This window comes from Felis catus, chromosome A1 (assembly GCF_018350175.1).
Source record: "Felis catus isolate Fca126 chromosome A1, F.catus_Fca126_mat1.0, whole genome shotgun sequence".
Classification (NCBI taxonomy): domain Eukaryota; kingdom Metazoa; phylum Chordata; class Mammalia; order Carnivora; family Felidae; genus Felis; species Felis catus.
This window is the reverse complement of record NC_058368.1, coordinates 104,101,199-104,117,704: the sequence shown is the minus strand read 5'-3', so window position 1 is coordinate 104,117,704 and position 16,506 is coordinate 104,101,199. Positions and strand designations below refer to the sequence as shown.

At 41.7% G+C, this 16,506-nt stretch overlaps 1 protein-coding gene across 1 annotated transcript in view; it reads left to right on the top strand.

Moving 5' to 3' along the window:
• Positions 1–16,132, top strand: part of ALDH7A1 (aldehyde dehydrogenase 7 family member A1) — a 39,683-nt gene extending 23,551 nt beyond the window's left edge. Inside the window, exons 10-18 of the mRNA XM_003980723.6 lie at positions 2,042–2,083; positions 3,335–3,429; positions 5,296–5,380; positions 6,801–6,907; positions 9,995–10,111; positions 10,873–10,970; positions 11,659–11,732; positions 14,970–15,045; positions 15,964–16,132. Coding sequence (XP_003980772.1) covers positions 2,042–2,083; positions 3,335–3,429; positions 5,296–5,380; positions 6,801–6,907; positions 9,995–10,111; positions 10,873–10,970; positions 11,659–11,732; positions 14,970–15,045; positions 15,964–16,018 — 749 coding nt within the window. The 3' untranslated portion in view covers positions 16,019–16,132. The remainder of the gene's footprint in view (positions 1–2,041; positions 2,084–3,334; positions 3,430–5,295; positions 5,381–6,800; positions 6,908–9,994; positions 10,112–10,872; positions 10,971–11,658; positions 11,733–14,969; positions 15,046–15,963) is intronic.
• Positions 16,133–16,506: the final 374 nt, after the last annotated feature.

Genomic DNA, 16,506 nt, shown 5'->3' with positions numbered 1-16,506 from the left:
CATACTTGTTTTAAAGTTTCTTTAGTTTGAGAGAGAGTGAGAGTGAGAGAGAGTGAGCCAGCATGAGCAGGGTAGGGGCAGAGACAGAGGAGGAGAGAATCTCAAGCAGGCTCCACACTATCAGTGCAGACCCCGATGTGGGGCTTGATGCTATGAACTGTGAGATCATGACCTGAGCCGAAATCAAGAGTCAGATGCATAACTGACTGAGCCATCTGAGCACATAATTTTTTAACTTTTTTTATTGTGGTAAAAAAATGTGTGTGTGTGTGTGTGTGTGTGTAAAAACATATATGTATATATTTTGTATTATGTATATAATATAAAATGTATCATTTTAACCATTTTAAGTGTATACTTCTGTGGCATTAAGTACATGTTCATTGTTGTGCAACCATCACCATCATCCATCTCCAGACCTTTTTTGTTTTCCCAACATCATCCCCATTAAAAACCACCTCCGTATTTCTGCCTTCTTCCAGCCCTTGGCAACCATCATTCTCCTTTCTTTCTTTTCTGGATTTGACTCTTCTAACAACCTCCTATAAGTAGAATCACCACCCAATATTTGTCCTTTTGTGACTGGCTTACTTCACATAGCATGTCTTAAAGGTTGCAACGTGTGTCAGAATTTTCTTCCTTTTTAGGGCGGAAGGTTATTCCCTTGTATGTATTTACCACATTTGGTTGATTCATTCATTCATTTAAAAAAAATTTTTTTTAAATGTTTATTTATTTTTGAGGGAGGGAGAGACAGAGTGTGAGCAGGGGGAGGGGCAGACAGAGAGGGAGACACAGAATCCAAAGCAGGCTCCAGGCTCCGAACCGTCGGCACAAGTCTGATGTGGGGCTCAAACTCACAAACCATAAGATGATGACCTGAGCTGAAGTTGGACGCTTAACCGACCGAGCCATGCAGGCGCCCTGATTCGGGCACCTTGGGCTGCTGCTACCTTGCAGCTCCTGTTTTTTGTTTTTATTTTTGTCTCCACCTTGTGGCTGTTACAAACAGCGCAGCTCTGAGCATAGGTCTGCTCTTACCTGTTCACGTTCCTGTTTTCACTTCTATTGGTTAGGTACCCAGAAGTGGATTGATAGGCATATGGTAATCCTGTGATTGATTTCTTGGAAAGTTACACAGTCTTCCACAATGACTGCTCCGTTTTACACTAAATGTTTGTGGAGTTGGGGAGGGGATATAATTTCACATTTAGAGAAAAGTTACATGACTAACACAAGAAATTCCTGTATACCCTTGAACAAAATTCACCCACTACTTACTTGTTTCCCCATTTGTTTTATCACTTTCTTTCTCTCTGGCAGCATGCACACACATAAATTGTGGGTGCATGTTGTTTTTTAACCTTTGGGGAAAGGTGAAGACATTGTGTTTCTTCACCAAGTATTTTGGTGTATTTCTTAAGAAGGACACTGTGCCATATAACTATGTATGATAAGGTTATTAAAATCAAGAAATTTGACATCAATGCAATCCTTATGATAGAGTTTAAAAAAATTTTTTTTACGTTTTTTATTTTTGAGAGAGAGTGAGCAAGTGGGTGAGGGGCTGAGAGGGAGGGAGGGAATCCATAGCGGTTCCTCGCTGAAAGTGGAGCGTCCGATGTGGGGCTCAAACTCACGAACCATGAAACCATGACCTTAGCTGACGTCAGACGTTAACCGACTGAGCCATCCACGTGCCCCCTTATGCTACAGTTTAAATCAGAAAATAAACTGGGGTGCCTGGGTGGCTCAGTCTGTTAAGTGTCCAACTCTTGGTTTCGGCTCAGGTCATGATCTTGTGTTTCATGAGATTGAGCCCCGCGCCAGGCTCTGTGCTGACATCACGGAGCCTGCTTGGGATGCTCTCTCTCCCTGTCTTTCTGCCCTTCCCCTTCTCTCTCTCTCTGTCTCTCAAAATAAATAAATAAACTTAAAAAAAAAAGAAAACACAGTTGAGATAGGCTGTGATTTGAGGCCATCTTTCAGTGTGCGCTAAGTACTGAAATGGGCATTAACGTGTGTTTGTGTATTTTTACAGGGAGAAGTTTGTTAGAACTTGGAGGAAACAATGCCATCATTGGTAAGGCCGCCCTTTATTTGTTTGCTGTTGAGAATAGCTTCGGTAGCCATGGTGACCATACAGAACTTGGGTGGACACTCTTTCTTCCCTCCTCTGTTGTGTGCGTCTAAGACCTAATTTTAGGTTTCAGAGTTTCATTTGTGAGATACGACACAAAGGTTTGAAGGCAGAGATAACTAGAAAGGACAGGTGTTCATGCTGGGAAATGTTACCTGGGGCTTCGAGCCTGTGTCTGAGCCTTTGTAGCTTGGCATGATTTCTTGTTTTTCCTTCTGCTTTCTGAAAACTGGCCACATGTTTCTCTAAAGTAAGTAACTTTTACATGACTTGTTGATTCCTTTATATATTAAAAAATTAGTTTGTCTATAGTAAGATCTTGGTTGAGTGCTTTTTTATTGGGAAGGATCACTTCCTTAAAGCATTTTATCACCTAACCCATAGGCTTGGAGTTTACCCACTTCTCATTTTCAGTTGTCAGGCACAAAATAGGTTATCAGCCTTTTGTGGATAATGCACATCGATGGATTGAGATTTTTTTTTTTTTTCCAACGTTTATTTATTTTTGGGACAGAGAGAGACAGAGCATGAATGGGGGAGGGGCAGAGAGAGAGGGAGACACAGAATCGGAAACAGGCTCCAGGCTCTGAGCCATCAGCCCAGAGCCTGACGCAGGGCTCGAACTCACGGACCGCGAGATCGTGACCTGGCTGAAGGCGGACGCTTAACCGACTGTGCCACCCAGGTGCCCCACGATGGATTGAGATTTAATAGAAGCATGGATTTTGTGATAAGGCAAAACCTGGTAATTTGTATATTGCCATTGTTACCATGTGTAGATGCCTATATTGTTGTTGTGGTGAACACCAGAAGTTTAAAAAGCATGTGGCGATGGGTTTGTTCGGGTTGGACTTCTAATCTAGAGAGTGTTCATTTGCAAATAGTTAGCATTTAGTGAGCCCTGGGTAGTTGCAGGGACTGTGCTCAGCTGTTTCATATGAGTTTATTTCCTTTAATCCCCACAAAAATCCTGTCAGGTGCCTACCATTATTAATCTCCTCTGACAACTGTACTGAGGTAAAGACCATAGAGCTCGTTATTCTGCTCTTAATGGAGGCTTCGTGGTGTGAACATGCTTACATCACTGGGGTAATGCTGACACTGTCTTCCTGAGCTTTCTGATGGCATCATCTGGTCGACCGGTTAGCCCGTCTACATGGCGACACTGACAGGTGTGTGTTTTGTTTCTCCAAGCTTTTGAGGATGCAGACCTCAGCTTGGTCGTTCCGTCGGCTCTCTTCGCAGCCGTGGGGACAGCGGGCCAGAGATGTACCACTGCGCGGCGCCTGGTGAGTGTGTCGGCGTTGGGCGCGTGACGTTGTCTTCACACCCCACTTGGTTACACGTTGCGCTGTTAGGAAGTGGTGTACAAGTATTGCTGGAAAAATGTGTTCCCGTAGACAGAACACATCTGTGGCCCTGATACACTCTTGTGTGCTCAAGGCTGATCAACCAGGGATTGTGCCCAAGCTACAAGTGGTAGAGCTGGACTGGGGACGGAGACCTCGAACAATATGGACAAAGTCCAATGTCACTTGGAGAATAAAATCAGCTATAAGTTTGAAGAATTCGAAAATTTTTCGCTAAAGGATATGGAGCTTTGGCTTCGTTATAAAAACACTTCAGTAAAACATAAAGATACTAATTTGGGGCCATAAGTCTGGTCTTACATTTCTAGACTTGATGTGACATGGTTTATTGAAAAGCAAATGTGGGTTGTCTCTGGATGAATGTATAGTCTGTGCACACATATATAGGACACATTATTATTAAGTGCACAGAGGGAGATGTGATTTAGCATCAGCGTATGGGGTTTGGGAAGTTTAATGTCTGTACTTATATTTGAGCTGGATTTCGGTTTTGTGTGGGGTATCAGCCTGATTTTCATGACTCTCATGGTCCTGAAAACTCAGTACTACAACCAAGCAAGTTTTGATTAGGTACAAAGTGTGGCTACATTCGACATTTTAAAAATTATTATTGTTGAGTTTTCCTCTTGTAATTAAAAATTTCAAACAGTTGTACATTTAAATTACAGAGAAATTGGCTTTGTGTTTTTACTCTTAGCCTCAATATGAACCAATTCTTTATAAGGTTAACATAATCTAAATTAGAATAAAACGGGTCTGGAAATTAAGCCTACTTTTTCTGTAACTTTTCATACTCATTTTTTCTCTGTATTTTGTAACAGTTGGAGATCTGTCTTTCCTTTGTTTTTCTATAGTTGTTCTCCAAAAACATCTGAGATATGATATTCATAGAATGTTTACAATTTGTTGAATTTACTTTAGACATTTATTACACTAATGCTAAGAAGGAAACAGGTCATCCAAAAGATTATAATTTTAATGATATGGTGAAATGTGAAATGATATGGAAGTCAAGCCTTCGTATATTCAGCTAAGTTTTACTTTTCCTTTGTGTCTTGGAGCAAGTGTACAAGTCCATGCTTTACACTTAGTGTTAAACATTAAAGGATGCTATTGGTCACTGCCCAGATTGGTTTTCATAGGGACAGTGATGTGTAGAAAAACCCATTCCAGTTCTGTGCACCTCTCCATGACTGCCAATCCATTTGCTACATGAAAACCGACCCAGACAATGGATGGCTGGACCAGTTCACCTCTGTCAGTGGGAACATAGCTTGGAGCTCACATCCTACCTAGTGTGAGTCCAAAGGTGGTTCTCCTGGTTGAGTCCTCCCTCTGGAGACCTAATCCGCCGAGAGCATGCTATTACACAACAGCCATACCAGGGCAGACCAAACAAACAGCTGTCAATATGTGTTCACTACAACTGGGACAGATACACTTGAGGTTCTCTGGTAATTAAGATGTTGAATGCTTTAGAGTAAAAACAGGCATAATTGCTGTGTGAAGCTTGGCCAGGCAGGTCCTTAGAAACTTGGTAAAGACAAGGCTTATGATTTCTTTTTAACATCTACCAAGTGGAAATTTATTATCTTAATGTAGTTATTAAAAGTAGGAATTAAATAATTAAAGAACGTATACTTCTGTTTGCTTTTGTTTTCAGAGATCACAGTGTCTAAGAACTAGTATGAACTATAAATTAGTACTATTAATAAAAATCGCACATTGTTGACAAATTTATGTGTTTATTTGAATCTTCCCTTGAATGTTTCTTTTATCGCTTAGTTTTTACATGAGAGCATCCATGATGAAGTTGTAAATAGACTTAAAAAGGCCTATGCACAGATCCGTGTGGGGAACCCTTGGGACTGTGAGTATCTGGTTGATTTCAAAGGTATTCCTTTTTGACAGTTGGTGGTACCAGTGTTTCTATCTCAGACTTTTTGTTTTTTCTTTTCTGAGAGGCCTGAGGGCATATGAAGCAGGTTATCGGGCACGTGGGGCATCAAGTCTGCTCCTAGCTTAGGATCCTGGGTGCTTGATGTAGGCTGGTGGGTGAGTCTCATGAGATGATGTTCAAATGGGATGACTTTGACGAGCTTCTTCTCTCTGCACTCTTTTAAAAAAAAATTTTTTTTTTCTTTTATTAGCATTTATTTAGTTTTTGAGAGTCGGAGAGAGACAGAGTGCGAGCAGGGGAGGTGCAGAGAGAGGGAGACAAAGAATCAGAAGCCAGCTCCAGGCTCCAAGCCGTCAGCACAGAGCCAGATGTGGGGCTCGAACCCCCGAACTGTGAGATCATGACCTGACCCAAAGTCAGTCGCCCAACCGACTGAGCCACCCAGGCGCCCCTCTCTGCACTCTTATGACCCTTGTGCAAGCCACCACCATTCTCATGGAAGGCTGCAAGAGTGTCCCCTCCCTGACCTGCCTGCTTCCACTTCTGCCTTCCAGAGAAGCCAGAATGGTTTTTTTAAACATGTAATTAGATGAAATAATTCATTTTCCTGCTTCATACACTCCAGTGACTTCTAATGGCTCTTCAGCTGAAACCTGGATCCCTTCCAAGTCTCTCTGGATCAGGCTCACAGTCTCTCATGACGTGACCTCTGCCTCCTCCCCTGCCCACCCCCTGACTGGCTGTGTACCATTTCCTCCCTTGCTCCCTGAGCTCCAGCTTTCCCATCTTTCTTGTAGAGCTCCCAGTGTCCACGCTCCGTTCTGCTACTCTTTCCGCTGGAATCCTCTTCAGCCCGCTTTTCCCGTGACTGGTGCTCTAAGATTCCCCTGAGGCCTCCCTAGATCTCCCTTCTTCCTCTGTCCCCTGGCCACTTTTAATGGTCTGGATTCCAGCAGCCATATAGGGCTGCATCTGCTTTTCCCTGTTCCGTTCCACACCAGCTCCTGAGCCTGTGAACTTCTTAGAGCATGATCTCATGGTCATGAATAAACGGATTGTATATTTTAAGTGCGGCGCTCTGATTAATTGGGAGCCATTCCTTTAACCCAGGGATTGACAGATTTCACTACCTGCTTATATAGAGAAACTTTAAGCAGGACACAGTCCCACCCCCTGGTTTAAGTGTCTGCTGTGACTACTGTGGCAGAGACAGCCTGTGTCATGCAGAACGTTGACTATTTCCTGTCTAGCCTTTTACCAGAAGAGTTTGCTGACTCCTTGTCTACACTGAGAGGCTGTCTGAAGGGGTGGGGCTGTTCATTGGGAAAGGTTTTCTAACAGTAATGATGCCTTTTGGGGTGAAATGACACACATTCCTTTTTCTCTGCAGCTAATGTCCTCTACGGGCCACTCCACACCAAACAGTCAGTGAGCATGTTTCTTGGAGCAGTGGAGGAAGCAAAGAAAGAAGGTGGCACTGTGGTCTATGGTGGCAAGGTAATGACAGCCCAGCTCAGTAGTGACAGATGTTTGCTTCCTTTCCTTTCAGCTTGAGCAGGGCTCTGGGCAGATGGCGAAGGGTCCCCCAACTACTGACTTTGCCTTCTCCATCTTTTCATAAGGGGGAAATAGGTGTTTCAATGAGTGACAACAAAATGCATGGAACACTTCTGGAAGGACACACAAGAAACTCCGAGTCATGATGGCTGTTGAATTGAGACCCTGGGAATTTGTATGGAAGGGAGACCTTTCCATGGGACAGTACAAGACTTTGTATTCAGAGCAATCAGAATCTGTATTTAGTGGTTACTTTTAAAAGTCAGTTAAGGCAGGAAATCAAAGGATATGAAGCAGTTTCGCTGTAGATCTCTTGGCTGCAAGTGTTTCCACCACAAACGTTACTGTTGGATAACCAATCGGTTATAAGGCACTTTGGTATAAAGGCAACAAAAATAACTGACCATTGGTTGGGCAGTGTGTTGGTCTAGTCACTGGGTTGACTCCAGGGTTTCTTTTTTCCATTGATGGTGTACTCCCATTTTTGTATCACATGAATCTTAGCCCTGATGATGGTCACTGTAGTGGTGCCGAGTTCTGAACTCACGTTTCCCATGAACTTTGAACTTTGCATTTCCCATAGAGCTTTGAAACGTCTGTCAGGGGACACGCAGCGACATGTGTAGAACAACAAACACAGGGTAGAAGGTTTTCATAGCACAATACAAAGCTCTGTTAAAAATATGTATCCTAGTATTTGGGAACTGATACCTCTCTGTTTTTTTTTTAAATGTTTATTAAAATTTTTTTTTGTTAGAGGCACCTGGGTGGCTCAGGTCATGATCTCACGGTTTGTGGGTTTGAGCCCCGTGTCGGGCTCTGTGCTGACAGCTCGGAGCCTTGGAACCTCCTTTTGATTCTGTGTCTCCCTCTCTCTCTGCCCCTCCCCCACTCACGCTTTGTCTCTCTTGCTCACTTGCTCTCTCTCAATAAATAAAACATTTAAAAACATAAAAATAAAGTTTTTTTGTTAATGTTTATTTTTGAGAGAGAGCAAGTAAGTCACATGTGGGAGTGAGGAAGGACAGAGAGAGGAAGACAGGATCTGAAGTAGGCTCCACACTGACAGCAGAGAGCCCGATGCAGGGCTTGAACTCATGAATCGTGAGTTCACGACCTGAGCTGAAGCCAGACACTTAACCGACTGAACCACCAAGGCACCCCATTAAATGTTTGCTTATTTTCGAGAGAGAGAGAGAGAGAGAGAGAGAGTGCAAGCTGGGGAGGGGCAGAGAGAGAAGGGGACAGAGGATCAGAAGCAGGCCCTGCTGACAGCAGAGCACACACACACACACACACACACACACACACACACACACGCCTTGTTAAATAGAGGTGTGTTTGTATATTTGTGTATTTTTTGTTACTCATGTTACCTTTTTTTCTTTGGGTAACATGTACGTAAGTTATGTAATGCAATGTGTTACAGTAGTAGATACTGCTGCCATGCATGGGATTGGGAGTTGATACAGTTGACTCTTGGAAAACACACAGCTCAAAGAATAACACAAACCCAGTGGAGACTAGACCACCCAACCATGGGCATCAAGAGTATTTTACAGAAGGAATGCAAGCATTAGTTAAGTGGACATGAACTGGTAATTTGGTTCCATGGAGGTTGGTTAGAGTGTCTACAGTATACTCTTGGGGCTTTTGATTTTTGTACAGTATGTATTGGTTTGCTAGGGCAGACTGGGTCATTTAAATGACAGAAATTGACACAGTTGTGGGGCTGAGTCTAAAATCAAGGTCCTGGCAGAGTTTCTGCTGAGGCCTGTGTTCTTGGCATGCAGATGGCCACCATATTGGTGTGCGCACATGGCTTTTCCTTTGTGTTTCTGGTATCTCTTCCTCTTGTAGGGATGTCAGTTCTGGCTGATTAGGGCCCCTCACATGTGACCTCATTTGAACTTTAATTACTTCTGTAAAGATTCTGTTTCCAGGGGTGCCTGGGTGGCTCAGGCAGTTAAGCGTTGGACTTCGGCTCAGGTCATGATCTTGCAGTTTGTGGGAATGAGCCCTGTGTCAGGCTCTGTGCTGACAGCTCAGATCCTGGAGCCTGCTTTGGATTCTTTGTCTTCCTCCCCACTCATGTGCGCGCACGTGCTTTCTCTCTCTCTCTCTTTCTCAGAAAAAACATTCAAAAATGAATAAATAGATGTTCTGTCTCCAAATTCAGTCACACTGTACCGGTTAAAGCTTCAGTATAGGAATTTGGGGATGGGGGACACAGTACTGTCTTTATTTATTTATTTATTTATTTATTTATTGTAATTTTTTTTAATGTTTATTCATTTATTTTGAGAGAGAGAGGGAGAGAGAATCCCAAGCAGGTTTCATGCTGTCAGCATAGAACCCAATGTGGGGCTCGAACCCACAAACTGTGAGGTCATGATCTGAGCCGAAATCAAGGGTCAGACATTTAAATACCTGAGCCACCCAGGCGCCCCTCACATTACAGTCTTAAAACACAGACAGTTTAGATGACGTATTTTTACATTGTGCAAGTTTTTTTTTTTTTAATTTTTTTTTTTTTTTAACGTTTATTTATTTTTGGGACAGAGAGACAGGGCATGAACGGGGGAGGGGCAGAGAGAGAGGGAGACACAGAATCGGAAACAGGCTCCAGGCTCTGAGTCTTCAGCCCAGAGCCCGATGCGGGGCTCGAACTCACAGACCGTGAGATCGTGACCTGAGCTGAAGTCGGACGCCCAACCGACTGAGCCACCCAGGCGCCCCAACATTGCGTAAGTTTTTTAAAAAGCCACCTGTAACAGTGGTGTTTCAGTGTAACCTCATCCTTTTTTTTTTCTATTTTTATCTGACTGACTAACTTAGGAGCGATAGGAGGCAGAGAACGTTTTCATTCGTGATGACGTTATTTTTGGGAAATAATTCACCTGTAGATGGTGTTTGTCTGTTTTTTTTCAATTTTCCTCCACAAGTACGGCAAAGATTGTATCTGATGACCCAAAGTAGCAGAAGACAAAATGCTTTCATTCTTGTAATTTCACTTCTCTACTGAAGGTTATGGATCGCCCTGGAAATTATGTAGAACCAACCATTGTGACAGGTCTGGCCCACGATGCGTCCATTGCCCACACAGAAACGTTTGCTCCGATCCTTTATGTCTTTAAATTCAAGGTAAAAATGGGTTCTGTTTGCTTTTTCTCTAGTTTAATGTTGAAAAAACAAATGAGAAGAGTAAAGAAAATGAAAGTATGTGAAATTTCACTCTGTTAGCCTATAGGGAGGTTTTAGGTAGTAACTCTGCAAGAAAAACTGCCTGTGGAGAATAAAAGAGGCACCTATGTCCTTCTCGGCTAAGGTTAGACAAAAACTGACCGCCACCCCTCCCAGGTCCACTCTCTGCAATCCCAGGAGATTGAATCAAGATTGGAATGTGCCGTAATTAACAGTTAAAAAATAATGAGAATTGTGTCTTTTTACAGTTATATGATTGATGTTTAAAACACTTAAATGGTTTATCACTGGTTTACATGATGTCACTAGAGGTATAATTTCATGTTTTATAGTGTGTGGCTAAATTCTTGAGCAAATTATTTAGTGTCTCTTGTCTAATCTTTAAACCGTGGATAATATAAAACCTGTATCATCGGATGAGGATTAAATAACTAAGTGTACTGTAAGCAGTTAGATCTGTGGGTTGTGCATAATTGGAGCTCTGTAAATTAATTCTTACATAATAGCTTGAATGGAAGCATGTACTCCTTTGTTTCTCAGAGCACAATTAAGGGAAAAACACACAAAGCTGTGTATCAGAGAAACGGAATTAGTAGGTTAATCTTTAGTTTACTTTTGTGCCCTAAAGTTATACGTCTTATGAATGTACCATTGTGAACTTGGACCTGAATTCTGTATCATTCCACTGTCTGTCCTTTTAGAGTGAAGAAGAAGTCTTTGCATGGAATAATGAAGTAAAACAGGGACTTTCAAGTAGCATCTTTACCAAGGATTTGGGCAGAATCTTCCGCTGGCTTGGGTATAACTTTGTCTATTTTGAAAACTTATGTAAGTCTAATTTGTCTCGTGATTGGACTTATAAAAAAGAAAGTGAAACCATCCTAGTTGAAATATATATTTGAGCATCTAGAGTCTTAGAGGTTTGGATTTTTTGTTTGTTGGGTTTCTTTTTTTTTTTTTTTTTAATTTTTTTTTTTAAATTTTTTTTTTTTTTCAACGTTTATTTATTTTTGGGACAGAGAGAGAGACAGAGCATGAATGGGGGAGGGGCAGAGAGAGAGGGAGACACAGAATCAGAAACAGGCTCCAGGCTCTGAGCCATCAGCCCAGAGCCCGACGCGGGGCTCGAACTCACGGACCGCGAGATCATGACCTGGCTGAAGTCGGACCCTTAACCGACTGCGCCACCCAGGCGCCCCTTTTTTTTTAATTTTTTAGTGTTTATTTATTTTTGAGAGAGAGAGAGACACAGAGCTTGAGCAGAGAAAGTGTAGAGAGAGCGGGAGACACAGAATTCAAAGCAGGCTCCAGGCTCTGGGCTGTCAACACAGAGTCCAATATGGGGCTTGAACCCATGGACTGGGAGATCATGACCTGAGCTGAAGTCGGCCGCTTAACCGACTGAGCCCCCCAGACGTCCGTTGTTTGTTTTGTTTCTTAATTTCCTAATGGGTTGCTCTCAACCATGCTTCCCTTTTTACACACAGACCGAAAGGATCAGACTGTGGCATCGTAAATGTAAATATCCCAACGAGTGGGGCCGAAATTGGAGGTGCATTTGGTATGTAAAGAATCCTTTTCCACGTTGGGGGCAGTATGTTAGATGTTGGCGTTGCCATAACAAAATACCATGGACTGGGTGCCTTAAAGAACAGAAATTTATTTTCTCACAGTTTTGAAGGCTGTGAGTCCAGCCAAGGTCAAGGTTTCGGCGATGTTGGTTTCTCCTGAAGCCTCTTTCCTGGCTTGTGTCCTTACGTGGCTTTTTCTCTGTGGAAGCACATGTATCACTGCTGTCTCCTTTTTTCTGAGGACACCAGTCCTGTTGTTTTAGGCGCCCACCTTTATGACTTCATGGGTTTTTTTCCTTATGACTTCATTTAACCTTAATTACCTCCTTAAAGGTTCTCTTGTCAAACACAGCCACGTTCTAAGTATTGGAAGTTCCGTTCCGTCTTCCAGCTTGGGAATTTGGGTGGGGACACAATCAAGAGAGCACAAGAAAAGCAGTAGTAGCTTTTAGAAAAGTTTGACTAAGAAACTGGAATAATAGAACCTGGTAACAACCTGGTCTTACATGCTTGAGAGAGCTTATGTGTCGTGTGCAGAGTTCTTGTCCAGGGTCTGACTTTTTTCTCCAATGCAGTATCCCATTAGAGCCAGGGCCCTTAACCTAAGATATGTGACCCCTTGAAATGGCATCTCTTTTGGGGGGAAATGGTCCATGACCCCGACAGCATTAAGAACCCTTGGCTTTAGGCATAAGCCAGCAAGTTTCACATGAAAAATTCTGGTTTTTAATTGCTAAGCAGTGTGCTAAGTGTCCAACATTATCTTTATTTTAGATAAAATACTAAATTGGTTTTTTCACCAGGTTCTACTTGTATTTTCTAAGTCTTGAGGTTTTTTGTTTGTTTGTTTTAATGTTTATTTATTTTGGGAAAGAGAATCCCAAGCATGCTCCATGCTGTCAGCACAGAGCCTGAGATAGGCTCGATCTCATGACCCTTGAGCTCATGATCTGAGTCGAGATCAAGAATCAGATGCTTAACCAACTGAGTCACCCAGGTTCCCCTCCACAGTTAATTTTTAGATGGAAAAAGCTGTTCTCCCACTTTTCCTCCTCATTACCAGAGGCAACTACTTTGAGATTATTACTGGGGGGAAAAAAAAACAAACATAAATTTACCTTTGAATTTACTTCAATTAAAAAAAAAAGTATTTATTTATTTTTAATCAAATTTTTTTTTTTGATTGAGAGAGCAGGAGGGGGGAGGGGGAGAGAGAGAGGATCCAAAGCGCGTTGTGTACTGATAGCAGCAAGTTCGACATTGGGCTCGAACTCAACAACCTTGAGATCATGACCCGAGCTGAAGTCAGATGCTCAATCAACTGAGCCATCCAGGTGCCCCTAATTTTTATTTATTTATTTTAAGCACTCTCTCCACCCATCTTGGGGCTTGAACTCTTGAACCTGAGATCCAGAGTCACATACTCTACCAGCTGACCCAGCCAGGCGTCAAAGTAGTGTTTTAACTGCTTACTCTTTCTCAATTTTAGACATTATGTGTTGACCCTCTGTTAGGATAGATGAACCTTCTTAACCCTCCTTCTCTGTGTGTGTGGCATGACATTATCATGCCAGGAGAGATTAAGGGGAGACCAGAGGAACCAACCAAGCTTCTAAGAGTGCTCTCTCTCAGAGTCAACACAGGATGTGCTTAATTCTTCCAGCAATGGATTGTGACAAAATACCTAAAATGTCATCTACCAGGAAAGTTCGTTAGAGATTCAGCGCCCACAGCGTTTACTGGGGGCTGGTCATCTAGGCACCCTTTCCCTGGCATGTACCAAAATTCCAGACTCCCTGAAGGAAAGCAGGTGTTTAACATAAACCCCGTTGTATGAAAACAGGTGAGGCCCAGTGAGACACTTGTATCTTTTAGGGAAAGTTTTACAGTGTCGGGAAAGGTATAGCAGCCAGGTTCCCAGATGCAGCAAGATCACAAGCCGTGCGTTTCCTGTGTAGTTGGCAATAATGTTTCCTCAGATTTGTGACGTTATCCATGGGCATTATGGTTTTTGGTTTTGTGGTTGGAAAGCCCAGTCCACTTTGATTTCTGATCTCTTTTCTTTTTTTTCCCCATATCAAAAAATTCGGGGTCTACTTTTTATGTCGGTGGAGATCACTATAAAAAATTTTCTTGGCAGTGGGCCAGTGATGAGCATTAGAACATTGGGGCTCATTTTCAGTACTGGGGAGTTTTGACTAGTTTTGTTTTGGTAATGTTTCTTTGACAATTATTTTCCCTTCCTTTTTTTTTTTTTTTTTTTTTTTTTTTTTTTCCAAAGATTTTATTTTTAAGTAATCTGTACAGCCAACGTGAGGCTTGAGTTTACAACCCCAAGATCAGGGGTCGCAAGCTTTACTGACTGAGCCAGCCAGGCACCCCAATTTTTCTCTTGCTAATTACTAGAACTATTACTTGAATACTAGCTCTTGAAGAATTGTCTAATTTTGTTATCTTTTTCCTCCTATTTTGCATCTTTTTGTTTTTATGGGTTTTTTTTTTTCCATATGGGAGATATCCTCAGAATTTTTTTTTTTGTTAAGATTTTTTTTTTTTAGGTAATCTCTACATCCAGTGTGGGGCTTGAACATACCACCCCGAGATCACGAGTCTTATGCTCTTCTGACTGAGCCAGCCAGGTGCCCCCTCAGATTTTTCTCTTAGCTCTTCTGTTAACTATTTTCTCCTCTGTTTAGTATCTGTATAGTATTTAGTATCTATTACTAAACACAACATCAAGACTTAATGTCTTGTGATTTGATGGCACACTTTTACATAGTATCCTTTTCTTGTATGGAATCATTAACTTCTTATAATCTAAGGATATTACCATAGCATTTAAAATATTATAAAAGCAGAGTATGTATATTGTAGGTAATAATACAGCTAAGCATAAGTGAGAAAATAAAATTTTATTTGTACCATCTAGAGGTTTCCCATTTTAACACATTGTCTCATGGTAAGGTTGGTTTTCTTTTGCTTCTTGGCAAATTTGTTTCCTCTTTATTCCTCCCCGCCCCCCCCCCCCGCCCCCCTTCTAGTTCTTTCTTCCTGTTTATTTGGTTTATTTGATCTCTTTTTTGTTTGTAGAGGAGATACTCTGAGCTAAATGTAAACTCACTGGTTGGGTAGCTGTGGTCTTCTTTTGGTATCTTTCTGTGCTGCTGAGTAGGAGCCAGTAAAGACAAACTGCTCAAGAGATACAAGTTTCTTGTGTGTTTCTCTAGGAGGAGAAAAGCACACTGGGGGCGGCCGCGAGTCTGGTAGCGATGCCTGGAAACAGTACATGAGAAGATCCACTTGGTAAGACCAGGCTTTGGGAGGATGGGTTTGGGCTTCGAGCTGTTGGTTGGAATGCTCTTTTAAAATTAAAAGCTCTTCTACTTCCTGTTCTGTGCACAGCTTCACTTAATTTTGGTTTGCTTCACTTAGTTTTGGTTCTTTCTTTCTTTCTTTCTTTCTTTCTTTCTTTCTTTCTCTCTCTCTCTCTCTCTCTCTCTCTCTCTCTCTCTCTCTCTCTTTCTTTCTTTCTTTCTTTCTTTCTTAGGCTATAACTATCTTTAAAACTTTTTTAATGTTTGTTTATTTTTGAGAGAGAGATGGAGCATGAATAGGGGAGGGGCAGAGGGAGAGAGAGGGAGACACAGAATCCGAAGCAGGCTCCAGGCTCTGAGCTGTCCACACAGAGTCCGACACGGGGTTTGAACCCACAAGCCATGAGATCATGACCTGAGCTGAAACCAAGGGTTGGACGCTTGACTGAGCCACCAGGAGCCCCGGGACCCTTATAATAGGGATATTGTTCCTCTCAGGAGAAAATATAGGTATATAATTACTAGGCAAGATATTTATTTTCTAAAATATTGCATTGTATTTCTGTTGGAATGAGAATATCTATGTTTTTCCCTCTAGTTCAGTACAAGTTATTGAGAGATAAATGAAGAAAATTATATTCCCCATATTCTTGTGCCCTGAAGACTATGAATAACATGTTTGATAGGTGTTTTCCTAGATGTGTTTCTCTCCCTCTTTTTTTTTTTCCCCTAACACTGGCTCTATACTAACTTTGTCCTAATTTTGTTTTTCCTCACCAACTTGTATCTTGGACATCTCACCTTATAATATATACAGATAGGCTAAATTTTCTTAATGGCATAAAATAGTCTATATTATGTGTGTACTACTCTTTTTGTAATTTGTTCATATTTTTTTCCCCTCTAGCACCATCAACTACAGTAAGGACCTTCCTCTAGCTCAAGGAATCAAGTTTCAGTAAAGGTGACAGTAAATTGGCGTTACATCACAGCTCACAGGCATTCTCGCAACTCTTTCTTCTGAAGACAAAGAAAAATTAAGATTTGCCCTGAATAAATAAATGCATTATTTTGAATATGCTTGGCTAATCTCTTAGCCCTGAGGCCCCAACTAAGTCAAGAGACTTATCTTTAAACAAATAAAAATACAGATGTCACAATATGAGCCATATTTAGTAACAGATAGATTGGGTGAATTTTTATGTTGCTAGTAGTTAATGCTTTAAAAAAATTTTTATATTATAATTTAGAAGAAACTAGTAGATGCTATAGTAGGAATTTGGAAAAACACAGAATGGAGAAGAAAAAGGAAGTCTTCTTGGTAGGCCGAGTGTGAGTAAAGGTTTCTGTAGTAAGTATTGATTCACCTTACCCTCGAGCATGTGTGGGGAAGAGTGGTGTTTGAAGGGAGTGTGTTGATGTTCGTGCACGTCGAGGAGCACAGCGCAAT